Raw genomic sequence first — 26267 nt, forward strand, 5'->3', positions numbered from 1 at the left:
GTCACTCATGGCTCAACGAACAAGCATGCAAGGAAAAAATTGGCGGGGGCTTAGCTTTGGTTAAGCCTGATAGGTTGCGAAAGCGCGCAGCGCCTCCAACTGAAGGAACGCAGTGCGCAGCGTCTACAGGTCACGCGTGGCTACCGGCTTTTTGAGGAAAGGAAATGGCGCAGTAATTCTCTGGTGGACACCCTAACCGCACCGTAAAGGAAGGGAGGAACGCCACCACCCGTTCGGCGTGATGCCTTGTTATTGCGACTGAAAGAAAGAACTTGTAGAACACCTCCGGGCTCGCCATTCTGCGGCATAGGCACGTTGCTTAGCCAACCGCTCTTACCTTTCTTCATCTGTCTCCTCGGCACGGTGCTGGCGTTTGCGCGCAGCACGTCGCACAAATTGGGGCCCCTGCTCTCCTCTGGTCGTGACATCTCGCTGTCACAGGGTCGTGCCACGTGACAGCGAAGGAACGACCTCCGCTGACGGCAGACTTGAACCCAGATACCAAGTCATAGAAAAATGGCAGGCGCCAATCAACGCTTCCATTTATTTGCCCTCCGTATCGCCACGTCATGTGTTCCAGCCAAGCGATTTATTTGCAGTGGGTGTCGGCCTCGTGCTGCAATATAAAAAATTTGCCCATCCGTATTTTTAACCATGATCCTTTTGTTTTTCCTCAAATCCGCATCTCGAGGTTCCTTATCTGTTCTGGGTGAACCCTGGAAGAAACAGCGAAAAAACCTTCGTTAAGGCCACGCCATGAAAAATAGCGTCTATCTGAAAACAGTCGTTTATCCCGGATGCAATGTCATGAATGAACTCAGTTAGCTGCGTTGCACATGACAGCCCTGATTGAAAGCCATGTTCTTGTTTCATGGTGGTACTCCTCCAGGTTTCTAGAAGCCCCCTGGCGGATCGTAGGAGAAGCTCGTTACAGGCCGTGTGACACGGAGACAACTCCTTCGAGGCGAAACTCCCTTGCACTCCTTTAGGTCAAGGAAGTTCAAGGGAGTTCAGAGTCGGCCGTGTGACAGGGGTATCATCTCATCCACCCACCTAACTTTCTGCCGCCCCCTGCTATGCTTGCCTTTTCTTGGAAGTAAATCATACTGACTGCCTAGAACTGGTGTCCAACAATGACACACGCAACATTTAAAATGCACACTGCATAGAAAAATATTTCACTGTATTTGTATCAACTGTTACCACCACAAAAATGTACAAGGATGCAAAGGGAGAACAAGGAATGACAAGGCTGTGCCTTCGGTAGTGCCCATGTGCATTTTTGCACCAACTCAGTATGAATGCTTCTTGCCACTGTCTTCACTTTCTATATTTTTTTAATTTGGTAGTTTATTTCTAGTCTATTATTGCATTTAGAGGAGGACCCCTGCTTGACTCCATGCTTGGTGGTTTCCGAGAACATGATGGTTCTCTGTGTCTACAGACAGCCACTTTTTGATGTGTGAAGTACATTGTTTGGCATGTCATGCCTTTTTGCAGCTTTGTGAGTTTTCCACACTGCCTACCCCAGAAAGGCTCATTGAATGCTTACATTTGTTGAGCATGCTTTCTTAAACCTTGCAAACACAAAACCATGTGTAAAGGAACTTGAATTTATTAATTTTTTTAAAGCTGGTGCTCCCAGTTTCTGACCCTTTTCATAATCTGTCATTCCCTCATACAAGACATGAGCAGAAACCTGCAAAGAGGCCTGTTGGCGCTGTTCTATCTTTGCTGTTTTACAAAGGCGCGGACATCGCTTTTTTGTTTCCATTCTCTTCACAATTTTGAATGTGACATCAGTGAACATGGACCAGCACGTGGATTCTGCCTGTGCCAAGTAAATACAAAACAGTGATTCCCTTCATGCAGTTTCAGTTCCAGCAAGCGAGTGGTGGTTTCGGTGTCACAGCTGGTATGAGACCATGTGACGCACACAAAAACTACAATTGCTGCTTAGTTGTTTCATTTTGCTCCAACAATTCCCAAACGCTCTAAGCTGGATTGATGGCGAGTGTATGAACAGCTGTCACACTGCACTCTTTGTATGTTTCATGTGACCTTATACATACTTGTGGCACCACAGCTACTACTCGACTGCTTGGACAAAAGCATAACATGTGGGCGATTTGATGTAGACATCTGTGTTTATTGATGCTTCAGGCACAATTCCAAAGGAAACAACATTTCGTGTCTCCAGCCTTTCATAAGCAATTTATGAAGCTTACCTGCTGCATGAACCCTTTAAGTAGTGTTCCAGGCTTTGTGAACAGAGGAGAAGCAGCTAGTAGTCGCCCAAACTTTTCCAGTTATTATTACTCACTTTTACCTGTCATATTGTAGTTCCCAGTATATTTTTCTTTCTCTATATCCTCTTCCCCTCTTAACTTACTGTGCTATGCACATGCCTAAAGGCATATTCACTTACCTGCTGATTTTATGTTTTCCACATTATTTCTGCCTACATTTTTCCCCCATTTACGTTATGTTTTAAATAACAATGCTGCTATTCCTAACGTACCCAGGTAGGCATTAATGTGTGAGTATATATATATATATATATATATCCAAAATTGAGAAACACTTCTTTTAAGTAAACATTTATTAGGAGTCGACGTTTCGGACAGAGCCTGTCCTTTCCTGTCCCGAGTCTTGAAAAGGACAGGCTCTGTACGAAACGTCGACTCCCAATAAATGTTTACTTAAAGGAAGCGTTTCTCAATTTCGGATCTTATTTCTAGCAACCAAGTACGTTTATCTTATTGTGATATAATATATATATATATATATATATATATATATTAAATGAGCACAACATCGATTCAACCTGTACATTTCGTTTTGTGTCCTCTTTACTTCTTTGAAGCAATACAGTCATTTTCACAACATTACTCATGTTGTTTCCTCTAAATGTGAAAACGGAGGCTTTGTTCCAAATGAAGCATTCAACCAGAACCCATTAACCATTACAAGCTGCTGTAAAAAGGCTCAAAACCACCGCAAAAATGCCACACGCTCCCAAACGAAACTCCATAATGGCAAAGAAATAATCCCTTCTGTACTCATAAAAACTCCAAATCAGCAAAAAATACTCCCTATGCTGTTCGCAAAACACCCAGGTGGTTATAAAAAACTACCACAAAACACCCAAAAACCACCATTTTTATGGGGGTAAAGTTACTCCCTTTCACTCCTTAAAGGGCAACTCCGGCGATTTTTCAGCCATTTTAAATTAATGGCTGTTTTGTGTTCCTAAGAACCTCCTGTAATATGTACGATACAAGGTTTTCAAAAGCAACCCCAAAATAATTTTTAAACAGCAAAAAATGCAAAACTCGAAACCGAAACCACAAAACCGAAACCGGAGAGGTGCCTTCGTGCGGTATTGACTGTGACGTAACTAGCGGGTTCGCCACGATGCGAAGTTCGAAGCCACGCTGTCGACATGGCTGAAGCGCGGAGAACAGCTTTTCCGAGACCAGCGAGTCTTTAGAAGACGACTCATTCGACGATTTCGGACTGGATGAGTCGCCTTTCAGGTATGATCCTCCGCCGCGCGAGCTAGCCGAGTCACACCACAGGCCGCGTCACCTGCAGTACGGAGACGGTCTGAACTCGGAGAAGTAAGTATTTGAGTCATTTCTCGTGCATGCATTTGTGACACAGTCGTCAGAACAAAAGTTAATGTGATGCTCCTACTGACAGCTGTTCGTGTGGCAAGTGCCGGCCGACCCAGCCTGATGAAAGAATCTGCTGCCGAAACATTGCCACGGTGCACAACGTCCTTACAGGGGAATGCATAACCAAAAGTCCTCCCTTCGCAAAGCTTCGTCTCGACGGCGAGCTTTTGGAAGTGAATTCATGCCAGCTACAGTTCTACAATCCAACATACTTTAAGCGCGCTCTCCGTGGTCCGCTTCCTCTTGACGGCCGCGCTTCATGCAGCTGGCCGCTGCGATGGGCATTTGTACTCTAATAACGTTGGCACAGAATCTGCCTTCACGAGTCCAAAGCTCCCTCTGAGGTACACGCTGTCTTCATAGCAATCTGGCGCGAAATGTTCCGAGCACAAGCGGGAATGCTTCCTCAGAGACCACTTGACACGCCGGACAGCTCTCACCCAATTGTCGCGAAGGTTCTTATCGCCAGGAAACCTATGGTAGATCACGCCCGTTGTCACAGATGAAGAATTTGTGCAGCCCACAGCACATCAGAAGTTGCCGTGACCCATCACTCTGGCGTACACATCACATCAGGCACATTGAGATGGCATGAAATTACACAGGTGGTCGAAATAATTCCGGAGACCTCCACTACAGCACCTCTTTCTTTCTTCCTTCTTTCACTCCTCCCTTACGTCCCGGTTCGGGTGTCCGTTACTGCGTCATTTACTTTCCTCAAAATCAATTTTCAGTTTTCCCCTGCACTGCCAATGCCAGCGCGCGTCCGACTAGCTTGACACGCCGCCCCGCCAGTGACGTCACAGTACAGGGTGGTCTGTAGAAGTTGCTCATCAATGTGTGCCGCTCGCGTCGAGGAGCGCTTGTCTTAAAAATTCGCTTGCGAAAAAACTATGCCGCTTTCAGGTGAGAAATTTTACATGATATCAGACTACCATAAAGAATAGTCTTAAAATTTCATCTCAATCGATGAACATCGAAAAATCGCCGGAGTTGCCCTTTAACACTCCCTTCAATAAAGGAGTAAATAAAATACACCATACATAGGAGTAAAAAACTCCTTTTGGGTGTTTTTTTGCTAACAGTGTAGCACACACTATAGCTTTCTGTTCAGACTTCTGCACTGTCTGTATGAATTTGCAACATAAAGGTTTACCTGCAACATGCTTGCAGCTGCAATATGCGCCCCACCGGGTGACAGCGCGCTGCTCACTGACTCGCTCCATGTCGCTAGGCCTAACATGCACAACACTGCAGTCACAGCGGAAAGCACTCTCAAGTTAGCCACTGGTGACAATAGAAATGTCTAATCTTGTTACCTTCTCTACAATAACTTCATGCTAGAATGAATGCCTTTCATAAAAGTGTTCATCAATGCAATCGGCAGACAGAGATCAGTAGGGCTAAGTGATGCCGGCATAAGCGCGCCTCGATTTCCTTAAGGGGAGACGCGGGTCGAAAAACGACAATTTTCAGTAAAAAAATCATTTGTGTTTTTGACTGCTTTAGTAAACTTGAACATTTCTCTTTCATGCATGCAAAAATCAGACCCATAAGTGATCTGGAAATTATCGAAAACCCCTGTTAAAGTACTCGCGGTGGCTAGAAAAGGTGTAGATCTGACCCGTTTTCAAGCATGTGAGGCGACAAATCGCGGAATCTTACTGCACTGGGCCTGCGTGAGGAGCTAGGCCTACGCTTTTTTTCTCCCAGAGGCAGGCTTTGCCACTGTGCAAACTGCCAAGAAATAATAATAAAAACAGCATTGTCTACCGTCAAAACAGAGAGGTTCCACATCACGTGGTTCGATCGTGGCCACGCCATTGGCTCCTAGCTCACGAAGTGGCAATACATCGTCTGCTCTTCTGCAATGCGCACATTCTCCTATGTACTTCACAAGCTATTGCAAATATTTCTGCTTATTGTTAGCATGGATGCCGAGAAGAAACGTGTCAAGTTCCAAGCGAAGCATGAATTCAAGGGAACCCGCAGCAAAGTAAATCGGCGTGTGACAGTGATGCCCGCGGCAGCTAAGCCTAACCTCGGTCGAGGCGATGCTTCTGACGCTTTGGGGCCAGCTGGATGTACGGACTTCATCAAAGGTGTTGACAATTTCGTTAGCACGTCGGAAAAGAAAAGGTTCTTCAAAAATGAAAGTAGGGGTGGTGAAGAGTCAGCGAGTGCTTTTATCTGCGAGACTGGCACCGTGAATGACCTTGTGAGCGGCGTAGCATGCCCGGAGTGCGGACGATGCGAACTTACGATCAAAGAGCTGGCTGGGAAGCGGAAAGGACTCGCGTCGTTTCTGGAGTTGCGTTGCAACAATGAAGCATATCCGACATCCGTTATTTCGTCAACGTATTCATTGCAGCGTGCAACTACAACGGTGAAGCGCATCCATCTGCCAGCGCTAGGGAGAGCTTCGCCGTGAACGTCAAGACCGTGGTTGTGCCGCGCGCTGTTGGAGCAGGACACAACCAACTCGTTCAATTTTGCGCATTTCTTGGATTACCAAAGCCGATGCATCAGAAATCGTTCAACGCCATCACGAAGAAGGTACACCTCGCGGCTACGAAGGCAGTGGCCGAGAACTTGGAGTTGGCTCGCAAAGTGACAGCCCAGGAAGTTGGATCTGCCGATAAAGCTGACGTGTTTGATGGCAGTTCGCAAAAAAGAGGCCATAAGAGCCATAACGGTGTAGCCACAACCATTTCTGTAGAAACAGGGCTTTGCCTAGACTTTGAAGTTTTGTCTAATTACTGTTAGAGCTGCAGTACCCACATAGAATTTGAAGATAAAAGGGAAGAGGAAATATGGCAAGCCTTCCACATGCCAGTGTGTAAAAAAAATGTTGATTGTTCAGCACACGCCATGGAGGCAAATGCTGCTCTGAGGATATGGACAAAAATTACGGTGGGCGAGTAAAAAACGAATGAAAAATAATATCACCCGGCCCGCATTGCTTAGAGCACAACGGGCTTTCCGAGGATATTGAATAGGACTGAGTCCTACAGCACTTCCCTGAAATTCACAACCTTCCAAAGCGACAGAGACAGCAAGGCCTTTCCAGCTGTTTCAGCACCAAGTGTGTACAACGGTGTGCCCATCACAAAAGAGGACTGCACTAACCATGTTTCCAAGTGGCTTGGGAGTGCACTGCGAAAGCTCAAAATGCCAAGAAGCCAGAAGCTCACAGATGCAGTCATCCAGAAGCTGCAAACCTACTTTCAAGTAGCCATCACCGCCAACACAGGAAGTGTGCATGGCGTGTATTATGCAATTTGGGCATCCTTCTTCCACTCATGCTCGAGGGATGCAGCCAAGAGCCACAAATTTTGCCCAGATGAAGAGGACTCATGGTGCAAGCTCAAGAGGGCAGAAGCGTTGGGTCAGACAGCCCCATCACACACCCCCGTTCTCACCAACAGCCAGGGCAAGGCAATGCTGCCCACATATAAGAGGCTTACAACTGCTCTCTCGTTGTGTGAAGGGGGAAACGCAAACTGCAACCGAATCACTCAATAGCAAAATTTGGCTGCTGTGCCCCAAGACAAGGTTTGCCTCATGCACAGCTGTGGAGATGGCAACATCACTTTTCTTATAGTTTAATCAAGGACACAAGGCCTTTGAGAACGTGCTGGAGGAACTGGGTGTTCTTCCCTCAAGAGAACTACTCACTCTAGGCAAGAATTGTGACAAGCGCAGAATTCCAAGAATGTCCACAAAGCAGACAGCTGAAGCAAGGGCTCATCACCGCCATCTAGCCAAGAAGGCTTGTCTTCAGGATGCTGCCAAGAAAAGCTCTGAGGAACCAACATGCGGTGCAGTCCTATACGAAAGTTGTATGCTCTAGGAGAATGGCCTGGGCAGTATTGTCTCCAATTTTCATGCAGATATACTAACTAGAACAGTATTCAACAACATTTGCAACTTTCGATTGCGTTTTTCTCAACTCCTTATTTTGGACCAAAAATGGCATTGGTCGCAACCTTTTGTGTATATGTTGTACTCGGATCAATACCAAATTTGGTAGGTAGAATGCAAGTATCTAGGTTTCAACACAATTGGTGATGTTTATAAGCATGAAAGGTCCCAAAATATTTATGCACTGGCTTCTGAAAAGGTAGCATGAGCTTCAAAATTCTTGTAAAATGGTGCATGACAGAGGTGCACCATTTCCTTGCCTATTTGCACTTCGTGGAGTATTTTACACTGTCTTCTCGTGCTCACTGGCATGTCCAGCAGGTGTATTAGCCTGCACAGTTTTTCGCTTGTGCATGGTACTTAAAAATGAAAGCATCAAGCTATCTTGGAAATAAAAACAGAATTAGAAAGAGATCGATCCCTATAACTGGTGCAATTTTCATTTATCTGGCATCAATATTAAAAGAAAACTGTTTCGGAGCGTCTCGCCTTAAGGGCCCAGTGTATTACAGGGGCTTGCCATAAACTGCAATGCAACAAACACAACAGGTATTCGCATTGTTTTTTTCTGTGCAGAATAGGCTTAGCGCTTTGTGCCGGCAGGTAAGCACAAGAATGGGTGAACACACTAGATCACTACAGTCCGGAACGGGCAGCAATTTAGCCTTTCATTGCAAGAATTGCGAATCGAGGAAATGGGCACCTTTGTTGCGCAACGCACACGCAATCAAAAAATACAAATCTCGGAAAGCAGGGGAGGTGTTCGAGGCGACGGCTATCAGGCTTAAGGGTCACAGTTCTGTCGGCAAACCATCTGTTACATTGCTTGAAAAAGAAATTGTTTATTTGCCTCCATAACAGCGCGGAAGTGGGCGTTCACTGTTGCATGTGCTTCCGGGTCTCATTTTATCTCATCTTGTACCACTTCCTTCCTTATATATTTCATGTAAAGCTAAATAAACCTAAGCTGATAGTCAGCGCTCGTCGTGTCAGTTCTTCCTTGTCTCTTGTGTGTTGTGCTGTGTAAAGCCGCTTCTAAAACCCGGACACTGATTACCGTAAAAATCGGTATATCGGTTGACCCCCCAACTAACCAGTTCTAAAAATGAAAAAAATCTGTTTCAACGGCAGTGAAACAGTAGTGATGTCGCGATGTGGCGCTACTAACACGATTAAGAATACTAACAGACTACCAGAGGGCACTACCTTTGTGTTACGTGTTGTATATATAAAGCACCCAATAAAGAGTGCAGGGGGGACTTCAGTGTGAGCCATAGAGTTTCTTACTATTACCTAGAGGGAAAGCTGGCGGCGCTGCACTTCAGCCACCATGGACGCTCAAAGCATCATGGTGCAGTGAGCTACTTGTTGCGGCACAGTCGTAATTTTTCGGGAGCACGGAGTGGCACTACTAGGACGTTTCATTCCGAAAACGTTGTTCGTGTGTGCGCAGACGACTTTCGCGGGAACGTGGTGTGCAAAAGCCATAGTAGTGACAACGCAAAGGCACACGACGCCAATAAAAGGTTTCACTTTTCCAAAATGATATCAAAAAACCTTTTGAAGTATTTAAGCAACTAAATTTTTTTTGAAAACATATTTACTTTTAAAAATGCGCCTGTTAGTTACGAAATATTAGCTTTTGTAGTGTTCATTACTTGGCCAATAGGAAAGCTAGCCATCTCACACTTTGGGCAATCTTTGCATTTACTTGCTTTTCTGCTCGTTTGTTGCAATCTACAGGCAGGATATTGAATGTTAGGACATTCGTAGTTATCTAACAGCTTTATTTTTGCATTATTTTTTGGCCAAAAGTTGTAGTTCTGCAGTCGGTAGCTCACCGCCCCATGATGCTTTGAGCGCCCATGGTGGCTGAAGTGGTCACGACGGGCCTCCATGCAAACTCCCATAGACAGGTTGTCAGCTTTCCCTCTAGGCAATAGTAAGAAACTCTATGGTGTGAGCGGACCCAGGCGCTGCCTCGTTCTTCGCGGACCACTACACTTTTTCAACGGCAAAAGTACCGAAAGACACCCTTACCTTCAAACATATGCGATTCAACCGACTGCGCAATGGTGACAGTATTTATTTTCATTTAGATGCTCCTCGTATGCCCACCCAGGCAATTCTTTAACACTATTGCACGACCATCGACCCGCATGCTTTTCAGCGCCTTATTAACGGCACTTAGTGACGAAACAAGCGAGATGCGCACATGTATACACATGCGCTTACTCTCACTTCTTTCGCCCCTCCGTGATAAGGTGCTGACAAACACGTGAGGCAATGGTCGTGCCATACTGTTAAAGAATTGGCTGGGTGTACCGTACAGAGAAGGGCACAAAGTGCGCAAGCGTTACTCCGAGTCAATAGAGTCGTCCGAACTCGAGTCGGATGACAATTGCTTCTCGCTGCCCACGTCCCATAGAGTATCATCCTCTGTGCCGTCTAGCGCATTGCTTATGCTGAATTTTCTAAACGGCTTATGCACCATCTCTGCGGGGAGAGATTGCCATGCCGACAACACCCAGCCACAAACCAAAATACCTTTGTGACAATGGAAACGCAAAACGGTGATGCCACAACATCACCATACTGCGCTGCTGCTGATGGCGACGGTGATGGAGGCTGTTGACTTCAGTTGCACATTGTTGCAAGACTTTTGTAGTTTTTCCGCCAATGACCGGTATATAAAACGGGGGTCGACTTTTTGCCATGGTTTTTTGAAAAAAAGTTCGACCTATATTCCGGTTTTTATAGTAGACAGCAAATTTAATAACATTATGAAGTTCACCGCGTTCTGTGTGCCACTCACTACACACATGCATGTGCACACAAACAGCTCGGCACAGACAACAATCAGTCAGGTGCGAGTTGTCTCAAATGTTCAGCAGTATTGAGAAAGCTAGTTACAGCCTTGCTGCTGTAAATCACAATCACCAATACAAAGCAAACATTTTTGTAAATTAAATTACAGTAAATTAAAAGCTACAGTGCAATGCATTGCACGTATGGCTGGTGAGAATTTATAGAAGCAGGGCTGCAAAAACTGTACAAGAAAGTGAGTTAAAAAAGGCACTATTTTCAAGATAAAGCATTTCTTAGAACAGGGGCTTTAATACTGGGTTCTTTGTATTGTTTTTCTTTTTGATAAGGCAGGAAGGGATAAAGTCAAAACAGAGTCCCTGAGTACCTTTTGAAAGCTGTTTGAGATTCCCAGAGGCTAGAGATTGAGAACCCAGTATAGCAAGACAGCTACTTACCTTGCACAAATGTAGCACCATTACAAAACGTTCATTACAAAGACATTCTCTGACAAGCAGTGCAGTGCAGGACCTTTGTTTAGCTTCCCATCAGTGCAATGTAAGCCAAAGACCTGGTTTCAACGAACAAGTGCATAATAATACATACTCTACAGTCCAATACAACTCAATAATGAAGCGGCAAACACTCCTCAGAAGAGCCTTTCCAGCCGATGGCAACAGCTGATTGTCATGATGTGGTTAATCCCCTGGTGTGGCCCAGCAGGTGTGTAGCAGCACCACCGGCCGCACACAGCACAAGTGGCAGTGGCTGCTGACGAAGACGACACCAAGGGACATCCTGATTGGCCCCCCCCCCCTCGCACTGGACCCTCTCGCGATGCTGTTCCAGCTGACTCAAGGCAGCACATCGAACCCTGGGACTACTGGCAAGAAAATTTGAGATCACTCCAGCAGACCGCATTAGAGGAATGCGAAAGCACTGACACCTCCTCAACACTCTTTGTCCCTTGTGCTTGTTCGTTTCCGGTGCCATTTTGACGTCTGTGGCTGTTTTTACATCTCACTATTTCGATGTCCCGGTGGGTTTTTTGGCTTTCATTAATTAATTACTTCAAATGAACCGAATTTTCCCCATAGCAAATTTTTTTCCTCTATCTGATACAATCAAACTTTTTTCCATATCTCTTTATAGAACAACAGGAACGTGCGGACAAAATTAGGGACATGTTTTACGGACATATTTTGTTGACGCGTAAATAGCCACATACTGCTTTCGCATTGATGATTTACTGCTTGCGCACCCTCATGGTACTGTACGCACGCTCTGGCCACTATGGACCATACCAAAGGTCGCGATAAGGCAGCTAGCTCATTGAAATTGTACTGTGATCTTTGAGTACTGTGCAGACGTACTCTAAGCAATCACTAACCTCGCCAAATACCCTCGAGTTCACCAGCGTGCCACACCTATGTACTGCAGTCTATAGCAAGTCCTGCAATGGTAATAGAAGTCATTTCCTTCCCCTCTTCCTCCTACAATGCCCAGTGCAAGCATGTTCAAGCCGCTTTCTCGGAACGCAACATGTCCCTTTCACAGCGTTTACACATCAGTTGCACATTCAACACCTCTCCAATGCGAACCAAGATTGTACGTGCACAACAGCGAGGCCACTGCGTGACATACCTGTGGACAAGTCAGCAGGATTGCTTGAACCATTCTCTTGGAGAAGAGGAGACATCCGTCACGCTGACCCCCGACGCCTCCCAGCAGTTGTCTTAGCTGAGAGGATTCCACCAGCGGTGCCCACTCGCCCCTGCAACGCTCGTCAATCTCCTCAGCGTGCTTGACGACGTCGTGAGGTAGGGTGAGTACCCTGGTGTTGGGGAACATGTGAATGAGCTTCCAGACTGTGTCCCTGTTGTGGATGATGCATATCTCCTAGTCCGAGGTATTGAAGGCTCCAAATCTGGAGACCATGGCACCCGAGATCCTCGCCTGGCATAGAGTGCTGCTTGCAGCAACCAGAGATTTCTGGCTGGTGAACAACAGGCGGCCACCTTCATTGCCCAACCAGCATCCAATGGGAAGGCGGCGAGTCCCGTGGCAATGGTGGCTCGAGCTCGGGTACAGCAAATCGTGTAGGTCTCGGAAATGTTGCGCTGCTTCCATGGCAATGAAGATTCGTAAACCTGGAGTTAAGGAATAGAGGGACAAGCAGATTCATCCGCGAGGATGTTCTATGCGGCAGAAAATACCCTTTCTTATGCACTGCGTGTATACCCATATACAAATCTTCTACTGCCCTTCATCACTAAAACCTTATAGATCACTGTGGCACTCGCATTGGAGGAATATCCAAGCATGACGTCTCACTTTATGATGTCACACCAAGACATCAATGCAACACTTCTACACTTTTCATGTCAACTGAGACTCGTGACCGGAAGTCGAGATCCTCAAACCGGAAGTCGATCACTTATCGATGAAGTTATCAATACCTTATCGATATCACAATTATTTGTCTTACTTAATCAAGCTCCATCAATTGCCCATCTCAGTTTTCAAACTACAAGCCACGCTGTTTTCAAATTTGGCCCATGCGTTGACTCCACGAACACTTCCGCTCACGTGGTGCCACACTTACGGAGTTTTCGAATTTGGCACCACTTTTGCACCGGCACCGCCCACTTTTTGACATTTTTGGCCCTAATTAATTAACTAACTCACCCACCTCAACCACCCGATTTCCCGTAAGAGGTTTTTGATGCTCTATCCGATAGTATTATTCTTTTTCGCATGAACCCATTTGTTTGGACGTAATCATGCAGACAAGCTCAGGCCAACATAGCCATACAATGTTTACGCATTAATAAATCAGCCGATGTTTGCCTCATCCCAGCCTCATATTTTGGTTAACACAACAGACTGGTGGCTCCGGACGTCAGCTTGAACACCTGCACGCAGGATGGCCAACGCCGACAGCCAACACTGCCCTGTCCGGTGATGGCGCCTCTGGACATATTTCTACGCTGTCTCTTCGCCTTCCCATATTCTAGGTTGCCGTGGCTCACTCAAGAACGCAGCCAGTTCTCTGTGGCGCACATCATTTCCCAGATGCAGAAGTTTCACTGCGATGCTGCATCACTCCCACCCGAGCTTGCTGCGGAGGTACATGATCTGCTCATAAGACCCCCCCGCCTCGGCGTCCTTTGAAACGTTGACTGCTGCGCTCATCAAGCAAACAACAGTGCCAGACCACTGCCGCCTCATCTCATCCTCATCTCCTCCAAAGAACTGGGTGATCGCAAATCTACACAGCTGTTATGGCGGCTCCAGCAGCTCTTAGGCGACAAGGCTGCCACTTTCGACCAAGCCTTCCTGCATGAGCTGCTCCTGCACCGCTTGCCCTCGTCAGTTCGCATGGTACTCGTCGCTGCCTCGTCGCTCCTTGGAGCAGCTCGCCAAGCGTACGGATTCCGTCATGGACATATCCTGTACCCCGGTTTCTCTCGGCGCTATGTCACAACCCCTCACCACGCCGTCATCTTTTCCCCTCCCCCGATAGAACCTTCAACGCCTTTATGACAAGTTTCACGGCCAGATTAACCGTCTGTCCGATCAGCTCACCACACTGTCCACTTCCCACACTCGCTCTCCTTCTTGCCGCCGGCTGTAACCTCACCGGCGTAGCCCACCAGCACCTACTCCAGCCGTCCAGTGCTGGTACCACTGCACCTTCGGGGACGAGGCGCATCGCTGTGCTCCACCGTCGTTTCCAGGGAAACTCCCACGGGCGCCACTAGAAGCGGCGATTGTTGGAATGGAGGCCAGCCGCTTATTCATTCGCGACCGCACTTTCGGCCTACGATTTCTTGTGGACACCGGGGCAGAAGTGAGCGTCTTACCCCGCACACTTACATCGACACCCCTTCACCGCTCTGGCGCACAACTCCAAGCTGCCAATCTCACCCCCATCGCTACGTACAGCGAGCATGCCCTCACACTAAATTTGGGCCACTGACGTCTATTTCTGTGGGTTTCCCTCGTCGTGGACGTGCGCTATCTGATCCTAGGAGCTGATTTCCTGCACCACTACAACTTGCTGGTCGATATGCGCTGCGTCTCGTGGACACCACGACGAACCTCACTGTTCAGGGCCTCTCTCTTCGAGTACCGCTTGTCTCTATACCCCGCATACCCCAGTCTGCCTTTGAGACCCTCCTGAACGAATGCCCGTCCATGCTCCACCCATCCCACTTCTTACTGTGCATCAAGCATCAGGTGACACACCATACTGTGACCACTGGCCTGCCCACATACGCTAAACCTCGGCGTCTTGCTCCAGACCAGTTCGAGATTGCTCGCAATGAGTTCAAGCACATGCTTGAGCTTGGCAATATCTGACCCTCCTCTAGCCCCTGGGCGTCACCTTTCCACATGGTACCGAAAAAATCACCAGGGGACTGGCGCCCATGTGGAGATTACCACGCTCTCAACAATGCAACAGTTCTGAACCGTAATCCCCTACCTCACATCGTAAATTTCACATCATCGCTGTACGGCGCCACCGTTTTCTCTAAAACTGACTCCGTCAAAGCCTAACACCCAATCCCCATGGAGCCATTTGACGTACCCAAAACTGCCATCATTACACCCTTCAGCCTCTTCGAATACATCCGCATGCACTTCGGGCTCCGTAACTACGGACAAACATTTTAACGGTTTGTGGACACCGTGATTCCGGGTCTACCTGTCTGTTCTGTATGGCGTCCATGGATGACCTCCTTGCCTTCAGCGGCGATGCTGAACAGCACTTGCAACACCTTTTACAACTTTTCCAGCATCTCTCTGAATATGGCATCATCAACAGAGCCAAGTGTGACTTCCGTAAGTCGGAGCTCGACTTCCTCGGCCACTGCATTGACAGTTCGGGTAGCCATCCTCTTCCATCCAAAGTCAAGGCCATTCAAGAATTTCGGCAGCCTTCTTCAATTTGCAAACACCACGAATTTCTTGGCCTCATCAATTTTTATTGTCGGTTTATCCCGCACAGTGCAGCCCTCCTCAAACCATTGACGGACCTACTTCAAGGAAAGAAAGCCAACTGCACACAACTTACATGGTCTTCCGTCGCTCTAGAGTCTTTCGAAGCTGCCAAAGAAGCTATCCGATGTCGCCCTCCTGGCCTATCCTTGTCCTAATGCACCTCTACGCCCCTTGACCGATGCTTCTAGACACCGGCGTTGGAGCCGTACTTCACCAGCTCGAGGATGGCGACTGGAGCCCTCTTTCCTTTTTCTCTCAGAAGTTTTCCCCTGTTGAAAGCCACTACAGTACATTCGGCCATGAGCTTTTAGCCATCTACATGTCCGTTCGACATTTCAAGCCCCTCCTTGAAGGTCAGCAGTTCCACATTGTCACCGATCAAAGCCATCAAGTCGAGGAGCAGTAATTTTTCGCCACGTGAAATCCATCATCTCTTGTACGTGGCGGAATTCACAACAGACATCAGACCTGTTCAAGGCCTTGACAACGCCCGGGCTTATGCACTGTCACGTGTCACTGCTTCGCTCACTTCTGCCGCCTCGTCAGCCAACCACGACTTCGCCGCCCTCACCATAGCACAGCACAAGAACGCGGAAATCAAGTACCTTCGCATGGTCCCCAGCTCATTGGTTCTCAGGGAAGTTCTCCTCCCTTCGTTCCCTGTCCCCATCATTTGCGACACAGCGATAGGTACTCCCCACCCTTTGGTTCCCTCTATGTTTCGTTGCCTTGTTTTCAATGCCCTCCCCGGTCTCTCCCGTCCTGGAATTCGCGCCCCGCAGCATCCCATTATGCAGCGTTACATATGGCCTGGCATCAACAGACTAGTGCTCCTAGGCCCGTATTTGCCTGGCATGTCAAGTCTAAAACACAGCGACACACAGCATTTCCTTTCGGGTTGGTCCCTCTGCCATCAACATGTATCAATAATGTCCACATCGATATCTTGGGCCCTTGCCCACCTTCTGCTGAATATTCCTATAAATTTACGTGCATCGACCGCTTCACTCGCTGGTCTGTGACACCATCGCCAGAACGTTCATCGCTGGCTCGGTGTCTCGATACGGGGTTACCTACACTGTCACCACCGACTGTGGTCCCCAGTTTGAATCTTCCCTCTTCAAGAATCTTATGGATCTGCTTGGAACATCCCGAATTTGCACTACCGCTTACCATCCTATTGCCAACGGCATGACTGAAAGGTTCCACTGTTCGCTAAAGACAGCCCTCAAAGCACAACTGGATACTACTCACTGGACTACATTCCTACTACTCGTTCTGCTCAGCCTCCGGACTACTTTGAATCAAGATCTGCACTGCATTCCGGCAGAGCTTGTCTTTGGCACACCCCTCCGTGCCAAAGCATGGAGGACAGCGCCCGTCCTGTGTACTTCTTTCTGTGTCCTCGTTTTTGTAGTGCTGAAAAAACTTCTTCAAGAAACCCCTCCATCTTCCTGGTGTATTTTTCGACATCAGTGTTTCCTCTACAGGCCCCAATTCCACAGATAATGACGCAGCTTTGCAGATTTTGAAGTCATCTTCGAGCTCCTGCACCTCGACACCAACCAGACTCGTCCATCTTCGCACATTCCTCCTGAGCTTTCAACTTGCACTCACGTTTTCATTTGGTGAAACTGCGTCCGCAAACTGCTTCAGCAACCATACGATGGCCCGTTCCTAGTCGTCGAACGACAGCCTAAGTTTTTTTATCATGGACAGTCATGGACGCCCTGATTCCACTTCTATTGACTGCCTGAAGCCAGCATTTATAGAGGGCGCTCCCCAGTACACCTTCCTGTGCGGTTTCTCTGCCGCAAGCGGCTGGCTGCCCATCTGCGCCATCTTCCCCATGCTACTCCACAGGAGCGACATGTCTCGTTCTGGCTCCCAACTCTGCTGGGCGGTTCCTGCTTGTTGTATCGTAAGTAATGATAATTAGAATGAAACAGTACACATAGCATACGGTCGAGCCGATCTGTATTATCCTACTTCGTCTTCTCTACTCCCGTGCGCGCGAGTGCGTGCAGCGCACCTGCTACACTTCATCTTTATCACATTTCCGCCGCACTTAAAAAAAACAAAATGTCTAGCGGATGTCAGTCTTTGAACCATACGGGCCGCTTCTTTTTGCGAGTACTTCGGCGAGGCGGCGCAGGAAGTGAAGCCGCAGTTGCCGCTGTGGATGTACTACACGAGGGTTGAGGAGCGGCTGCCGATTCCGGAGCGGGCGAAATCAGGTGCGATGAAGGGCCCGGGCAGCTAACTTGAGCGGCTGGCAACAGATGGATTGAAGGCGCGTCCGAAGAAGAACCCTGGACCACGGTTCCGGACTGTGAACTGGGCGGCAGCATTCTGTTGCCGTCGATAGGCGGCGAAATATCAGCGAAAAGGGCCGCTGGAGCTGGGGAGGACAGTTGCTGCTGAACTACTACACTTCTGGGCGAACCGCAGAAAACTTGGATGAGTGCCACACTCGCCCATCATCCAGCAGATAAGATGCAGGTCCACGCTGCTCCACAATCTTCCGAGGCTCCGAAAACCGAGCTGACAGTGTGCCTCACACATTTGGTTTGCGGACCCGCACGTACTGGCCAATCTGAAAGTCACGACACTTGGCGCCACTCCGCTGGTCCGCATAAAGCTTGTACTGCGCTTGCTTCTCCTCAAGCCTCTGCCGCAAAAGCTTAAGTGCTTTTGTCGGATCCATTGAGAAGCACTGATCCGGCAGTCCTATGACGTTGAGCCTTGTGCGGGGCAACCGGCCATGAAGTAGGACAGCTGGTGCAATTCCTGTCGTGGCATGGGGCATACAGCGGTAGACACCGAGGTAGTCCACAATAGCTCTACGTAGGTCGCGTCGCTCGCACATAGCCAACTGAATATAGGACTTAAGCACTCGATTGAATCGTTCCACGAGTCCATTAGCTTGGGGATGGTACACTGAAGAGTAGCAATGGCATATCCCCCGTTCGCGGAGGAAAGTTTGCATGGCCATCGATGAAAATTGAGGTCCGTGGTCAGAGACAATCTCGTGAGGGTAACCCTCACGAGCAAAAAGGCCAAGCAGGAATTCTTGAACGGTTTGAGTTGTGATGGCATCAGCGAAGAAAACCTCTGGCCACTTACTATAATAATCCATTAGAGTAATCGCGAAGCGGCAGCCACTGGGAGCTTGATCGAAAGGCCCCACGATATCAATGGCAACCTTATCCCAAGGTTTTTCTGGGAAGGCGACAGGTTGCAGAGGAGCAACTCCGAGTTCCTTGGAGAAGAGATGTTCGAAGTGTGGACGTAGCTCAGGAGGTAACAGAGGCGTATCAGGTGTCATAGAAAGACATTCCAACGATGCACCTTTGATCTTCATTTGTAGGGCTGCAATGGAATCCAGACCCAGCAGCGTTGTGCCTCCCGAGACAATGTACAACAGGATGCAGGCGGTACGGTCGTGAAACTTGGCTTTGGCAACAAAACAGCCTTGGACTATAATCCGAGACTTAGAATAGTCCAATAGTTGAACTGCAGTTGGTTTAAGCGGGAAAATTGCAGCGAAGAATCGGTGGTATAGGTCTTCAGAAATAATTGACACAGATGAGCCGGTGTCAATCAGGAAGCGGATGGACTTGCCTTCAATCAGGACCGAGGCGAAAATTCCGTTTTTTTTACTTTCAACATTGAGAATAGATGCACTGCTGAAGCCATCCGGCATCGACGATGTGTCAGCAGTATCTGCAACTTGCTGAACTTGAACAGGACGGTCGGACGACTTGCAGAGAGAGTCGAAATGGCCCATCTTGCCGCACCGACGACACTTGCGGTTGCGGGCTCGGCATGCAGGGTTGTTCGCCAGGTGGGCCGTAGAACCGCAACGGTAGCACATGCGCTCTGGTATTGCAGCAGCAGGTTGCGATGGTTTACTTTGGCACTTGCAGCAATGGGCCGGAGGTGGTGTTTGTCTCGATCCGCGCTCGCATCCCACACGATGTACTGGAGCGTCCTCCTCAGCCAATTCCCTGGCTTCACGGGAAGCTTGCTCGCACTGTCGAGCAAGGAGCACGGCGCGCGACAGAGTCAAGGAGGAGCCTTCCATGAGTAGGCGCTCACGCAGATGGCAACTCAAGGTCTTCTCCACCAGCTGGTCCCTGATCATATCGTCCGCCATAGTCCCAAAGCCACAGTCGCCGACAAAGCTGCGAAGGACAGCGACGTACTCATCGGTTGTCTCTCCTGGAGCCTGAACTCGACGGCGAAAGCGATGACGTGCGGCGATTACATTCACGGACGATTTGTAATGCACCGACAGGATGGATATCGCCGCATCAAATTCGTCAAGGCGGGGCGCCTCGTCACCGGAGTGCGATGCAGCAGCTGTAGGCGCTGGAGTGGACGACGGCGGCGCCAAGGTATAAAAAATGCGCTGACCTTCCAGTCCGATGCAGTTCAGCAGGATGGCCTTCCGCCTGTCCGCGCCGAGAGTAGAGGCACCAGAGGCCAGCATATAATTCCGGAACGCCAGCTCCCATTGCTCCCATGGAAGGGCAGGACGACCAGGAGTCGGCAGGAAAGGCGGTGGTGGCTGAAGCCCAGAAAAGCTCATGACGGAAGGTGAGCAGGCCACGTGAAGGTCCCGAATCAAAACAGCATCCTCGTCGCCAAAATATGTTGTATCGTAAGTAATGATAATTAGAATGAAACAGTACACGTAGCATACGGTCGAGCCGGTCTGTATTATCCTACTTCGTCGTCTTCTCCACTCCCGTGCGCGCGAGTGCGTGCAGCGCACCTGCCACACTTCATCTTTATCACACTGCTGTAGCAGCACCACCGGCCTCACACAGCACAGAAGTGGCAGCGGCCGCCGACAGACAACACCCAGGAGCATCCTGGTTGGCCCCCCTCCTCGCGCAGGAGCCTCTTGCTTTCTACACCGGCTGGCTAAAGGCAGCGCATCAAGCCCTGGCACTACTGCCAATAAATCACCCAATGTTTGCTTCATCCCGGCCTCATATTGGTTGACGCGACAGGTGAAATGCAAGTGCCTCCGTGAAATGGGATTAACTGCATATTGCACCCTTAGTGCACTAATTATTTCTTACCAATAGTATACATAACAACCCACCAATGTTAAGTGCAAGAAAATGCTGTGCACAATACAGTATGACATGACCTATAGCCCAGTTTTGGACTGGGTATGCGAAAATCTACTCAAAACTAATTTCTCCTTACAGCTTCCATACCCAAAATTTTTATTAGCACAGCTCAATGCATGCACAAATCTGCAATACACAACACAACTCTACAATGGCTTTCCTTGAAGCTCTATGTGGACATCACAAACTGAAAGCTTAGGCTTTAAGATGCAAACATAGTAACTACTTTACATTTAATCTCGTATTTCTCAATCTTTATTACACAGCCAGCACCTCCAACATGCGTGACATTGTTACCACACAACTAAGAATTTCAGACAACTAACAGCTGTTCACAATGGCAGAGAAATTACACAAAGCTTTTGAAACTTCTGTAACAGAATAGTGCAATTGTATGGGTTGCTAACAAACCAAAGCTAAATGTTTATTTGAATAGCACACTCATTTCCAAGCATTATTTCGCAATAAGACTTACCGTATACACCCCTGTAAGCCACACTTTTGTTTTGCAACATTTAGACAGGGTGTGGCCATTACAAGAGAGCGGCAGTTTTCTGCTCGTATTCTGTTATCACTGTCAAACCTTGATTATGTGCCCCATTTGTGCAAAGAGCGTGAAGACTCTTCATTGAGCAAACACACACAAGTCTGGACGGCTGGCGAGAACTGCCTGCACGAAAACAGACTGGTAGGAGAGCGAAGTTACTCGAAGTAAGAATTAAGGCAGAGTCCCGTGCGAAAAGCAAAGTGATTTCTGTGAACCATAATACAATGAAACCTCATTATACAAACAGTTAAAAATCGTTGAATAGTTCAATACAACTGAAATAGAAAATTTCACTAAAAACTCGTGCAGGAGAAGTGCAATGCGTCAGTGGATGAATGGCAACTGGGAGAGACCTTTCCCGAAGCTCTAGCACTATCTCAAACCGTGCCAAATACCAGTTAGGCACCCGCACAGAGCACTACCAGCACACAGTAGTGGCAGGTGAAACGCCAGTTAGGGTGGCGTCCCTACATTACAGCAGTGTCGTGTGAAAAATGAAGCGACAGAATGAAAGCTATTGCAGTTTTCGCCACTGCCATGACAGCTGACGTGAAGATGGAATAGCTACTGGAAGGCTACAAACTGCCATGCCGCTAGTTCCGGGACAATACTGATGGGTACGAGAGCTGCAAAAGCATGCTGACCGCCAGGCTACCAACAGTTCTCGCCACTAAGCTTCTGTGGTGCTGTTAAAAAGTGCAAGATAAAGTGTGAACTGTGCCGCTTGCCGCACCGGCACCACCAGTCACTCGTTTAACAAGGCAAAACCTGCCACCAGTCAACAAAGCGGGCACAGCTTGGTGCTTGACAGTTCAATACATCAGTTTTATGGCAAACTGAATTCAATATGTCAAGCAAGAATTGCTTGTGTTTTTTCAAAATATCTAGGAACAGTTCAATATAGCCAACAATTGGTAACATCCATGTTAGCTTTACCAAAGTTTGACTGCAGTGGTTTGGGTGATGGTTTGAAGCTACACTTAGCGCATGTAACCCACAGCCACCAGTGCAAGGTGGCTCTCGCCTGGAACAGATATCCACTAGCTTCGCTGCCAAAGGAGCAACTAGCTTCAAAGCAGCTTCCACAGTGGCACTGATGGGAAGCATGACAGGAAAAGCGACACCGGGCGAGCTAACAGACCACCGTTGCCTAACGCACTGATAGCAAGCATGCCGCTACAGGAAATACTTCTGCTAGAATAGGCTTCACTTAGTATCGGATGTAGAAGTTATGCTCGCATTTCTATCTTTCTTGGGGCAAACGCATATTAGTAGGCAAGACAAGTTCAAAAGCACAGAGATATTGCTGCATGGTTGCAAAGCCACCACCCAATAGCAATTCTGGGTGGAGCCTAAATGAAATATACTCTTGGCATGGGTCCGGTATCGCCCCATGGAACATGCCGTGCAAGGCAAACCATACACAAGTGGAAAGTAATTGCTCTTTCCTGAGTTTGTTTTTAATTATCGGCTGTTCAGGAAAGCAGCCCTTACACATGTGTGTATGGTAAAACCCTGTTCCCATCCAGATGTCAAAACCTGTATGGGAAAGGCTTTACCCGGTGGCACGGCCGCACTGTGCAACTTATGTTAATCCCTTTCAGTCTTCAACAATTTTTTTTGTTTCTTCAGAACCTAGTGAGACTCTGAAAGAGCAGATTACGAAAATCTAAAGAACTGCAGTGACAGTATAACTACACATTTTGCCAGCTGTTTTCTATACTGTAACAATTATGTCCACCTATTATGGTGCCCTGCTGGAAAATGGCATGAATCAGACACAGGAATATAGCTTTTGAAAGCGGGTTCACAGGTTTAAATCGATTTGTTACGCTCCCTCTGCGCTTTAAAATCGCTTTGGAAATCGTAACTAATTGACCGAAATCCGTCGTGCGAGGTTTGAGACTTGCCAGTGCGAACTTGCCTTCGTCGGTTTTCGAGCCAAGCACTCCTTGTAAATTGATCTCGGCAGACCCGTAGCAATCACTGCCTTCAAACAGATTTTTCCACGCACTTAAGGCGTCTGCGCAGTACCTTGATTCCACATAATGTGTAAAAAAAAAAAGGCAGCCGTCGAATTGGATGATTTTCTGGCTACTATGTTTACGATGGCTGAACATGTGGGTGGATGGATAAGGCTACAGATAAGGCTGAATCCTTTGAATCGGGCGGCAGCTCACGCCACCTACCCGATGCTTTTCCAGCGTCAGTGTACCCTCGCGGCAGCAAAAGTGAGTGAAGAGCAAACTTAATTGCAAAACTGAGGACGCTTCTTGTTTTGCTTCATGTTGTTGAGTTTGAAACATGGTTTGTTAACAAAATAAACGATTGTTCATTTCATTAACGGCGTGTTTACAGCAAAACACTAGCATACGGTCCCTTATTGTGCAAATAAATGCTTCTGGGGCGGAGCCCTGCTACTAGCCACCGCAACCTCGCTGCTAATTGGTTGATTCCGCGGTCAGCGCCTCACAGCGTCGTCATTTTGACGCCACAGTCTCAAAAATTGAGATGAAAATTGAAAGCGACTCGTAATCGCACCCCTGGGATCAACCCTGTCCACAGCGGCCGCATTTGGAGGTAAAACGCAAGGCGCCCGTGTACTGTGCGATATCACTGCACGTTAAAGAGCCCCACAAAGTCAAAATTAAGCCGGAGCCCTCCACTACGGTGTTCCTCAATGCCCATGCTGGTCTGGAAAGATTAAACTCCACATACCATACAGTAACCATTCATACCACGACCGTCCCATGCACTGCCTGCAAATGCGCACGCATGGGCACTTGTCAATGAAATCACGTGCGCTGTCGGTATGCATCGCGTGCACATCCGAGACAAATAACACTGGCATCGTAAGTGCCAGTTTTTACAGCCTTCGCAAAACAGCGCCATAAAAACCATGCAGCGCGATCAAGTGCGCCATAAATCTCCAATAACCGAGACTTTTTCAACGCTCTGCTTGATAGGATGACAGCCATCGACACAATTCATTAACTAAATACTAGGCAGAGCGCCACGCCACTAACCTCTTCATTAGCGCTGCACTCTGGCGACTCGCTCACAACGTCGTCTTCGTCATTCAAGCCAGCTGAGGCCAGGCGCGCTTGCTTATTGCTCTCGAGTACGCGCGATTTGCCTGTAACAAATAGAACTGTAAATACCGACGACAAGCAAACTGATTCAAGAGCCGTTGGCATGAGGAAATTCATCACCACTTACCGATATCGAGGACCTCTGCGGTAGCAGCTGGTTCGCCGTCTTTCCATTTGAAAATTTCTACAGCGCCCCGCACATCATTGATGGCGCCGGGCTCCGTTAGCAGACGGAACCCGACGACCGCATTGTGCATTGCGCCAGGATACACATCCCATTTTTCTGTCTCTGTCGATTTGATAAGGACATGGACCATTCCCAACGACAGCCAAAAGCGTGGTTGAAAGATATAGAGACGCTCACGCCCATTATTACATGACAAGCGCCACAGTACCACAGCCGCGTTCCTTGACAAATTTTCTAGCTTGTATTGGCTAGCAGCTACACAAGGCGACAAATTGACAAGGCGATGGTACGTGCGTGTAAAGATATTTTAATTTCACCAATAATTCATAAGTTCTTCTTTACTATTAAATTTATAAACTAAGTTTTAAAAGCAACTAACGATTGATATTTATTTGCTTCTTTCCTCAATATATTTGGTTGAACTTTCTGCTCGCGTTTCAGTTTCGATTATCGATTTTTGCCATGACCGGCGCCACCGGCACCTTCAGGGCCGGCGTTAATGGCGAATATCGAGAATCGGGCCCCCGGGGCCCGATTCTCGATATTCGTCAATCCGCCATGAGCGGGGCATACCCGTGACGTGTGAATCGAGGCGGTGCGAAAGTGCGTAACAGCAGAAGAATAAAAAAAAAGTATGACAAAAAAATAAACGTATCGTCTGCTACTTGGCGCCAAGTACAAAAAACACCGCCGAGTTGCGGCGCGAAGGTGAGTTAGCACAGTAGCGCCGTAGAGATGGACGGTGAAATGCGTTGCGGCGGCGGTCTCGGCGTACTCGCCGCACACATTAGCTGAGTGATGGTGCTGAATGCGACGCTAAAGACCCTGTGGCCGGTCGTCGCGGAAATAAGAGTTTAGCGGTAATTGTACTGCATGAAGCGACCGCTTATTGCCCGAAGCCATCGCGCAGCGTGTCGCGTCTCCGTACTTGTGAGATGAGATCAGCGTCACGGGGAGAGGAATTGGCGGAGAAACGGCTGGCTCTCGATCGTAACCTCAACGCATCAGTGGCGTTTTAAAGCTTTACCTCACCGTGTCACTTCTTCAGGTGCATATAGAACTTAACGCTACCCTTGGTTACGTTTGCAAGCGGCTGCGCACGAAACGCGACTGTGAATCGCGTCAAGTGCAACGCTATGAGCGCGTACGTCTTATTATCAAAAGCGTCAAATGCGATAGCAAAATAGGGAGATATTGTTTCCCGCCAGTACTTAAAGAAAAACAGACACAGCTAAAAGTCCACTTTCAACAGAAGCATGTATTTCACAGTGTTGGCGTTTCACTTAATCTGAATAGGACATGGAACTCATCTTTTGCTTTGTGAACATTAACTAAGTCTGCCTGCAAGCAGACTTAACGGACTTTATATAAAAGCACCTCACGAATGCATGGTGTAGAGTGGCAGGTACATTATTTCATTCAAATAAAAAAAAGTTCTCAATAATGCTATTTAATTTCAATGTTTGAAAAGGCCCTCAATCTCGTTAATTCTGTCTAACAATGAGCACACATCACTTACCAAGGGCATATCGGCAGCTACACCACTCGTGTGATGCAAGTACACACCAAATGTGAGAGGTGAAACATAATGTGTCATGCCCATCCCTATAATTCCTTCAGCTATGGGGCAGAAACATGGAGGCTAACAAAGAGGGTTCAGCTTAAGTTACGAACAACGCAGCGAGCTAAGGAAAGGAAAATGATAGGTGTAACGTTAAGAGATCGGAAGAGGGCGGAGTGAGTGAGGGAACAAACGCGGGTTAATGACATCTTAGTTGAAATCAAGAGGAAGAAATGGGCTTGGGCAGGGCATGTAATGCGAAGGCAAGATAACCGCTGGTCCTTAAGGGTAACGGAGTGGATTCCAAGAGAAAGCAA

At 47.9% G+C, this 26267-nt stretch overlaps 2 protein-coding genes and 1 pseudogene across 2 annotated transcripts; 1 reads left to right on the top strand and 2 right to left on the bottom strand.

Annotated features, from left to right (window-relative positions):
- Nucleotides 1-558: 558 nt before the first annotated feature.
- Nucleotides 559-24513, bottom strand: LOC149357275 (uncharacterized). The gene is made up of 4 exons (XM_089584486.1): nucleotides 24330-24513; nucleotides 24137-24246; nucleotides 12054-12559; nucleotides 559-716 (listed from the first exon to the last, which is right to left on the bottom strand). Exons 1-3 carry the CDS (start codon nucleotides 24457-24459, stop codon nucleotides 12146-12148), a joined length of 654 nt encoding a protein of 217 aa, XP_089440612.1. The 5' UTR covers nucleotides 24460-24513; the 3' UTR covers nucleotides 559-716; nucleotides 12054-12145.
- LOC149357276 (uncharacterized) lies at nucleotides 5611-7533 on the top strand (annotated as a pseudogene).
- LOC149357277 (uncharacterized) lies at nucleotides 17974-20060 on the bottom strand. Its single transcript, XM_089575387.1, has 2 exons — nucleotides 18934-20060; nucleotides 17974-18012 (listed from the first exon to the last, which is right to left on the bottom strand). The coding sequence occupies exons 1-2, from the start codon at nucleotides 20008-20010 to the stop codon at nucleotides 17974-17976; spliced, it is 1116 nt and encodes a 371-aa protein (XP_089431513.1). The 5' UTR covers nucleotides 20011-20060.
- Nucleotides 24514-26267: the final 1754 nt, after the last annotated feature.

The sequence above is a fragment of the Amblyomma mixtum genome, chromosome 3, assembly GCF_055824585.1.
Source record: "Amblyomma mixtum isolate Tamu chromosome 3, ASM5582458v1, whole genome shotgun sequence".
Lineage (NCBI taxonomy): Eukaryota > Metazoa > Arthropoda > Arachnida > Ixodida > Ixodidae > Amblyomma > Amblyomma mixtum.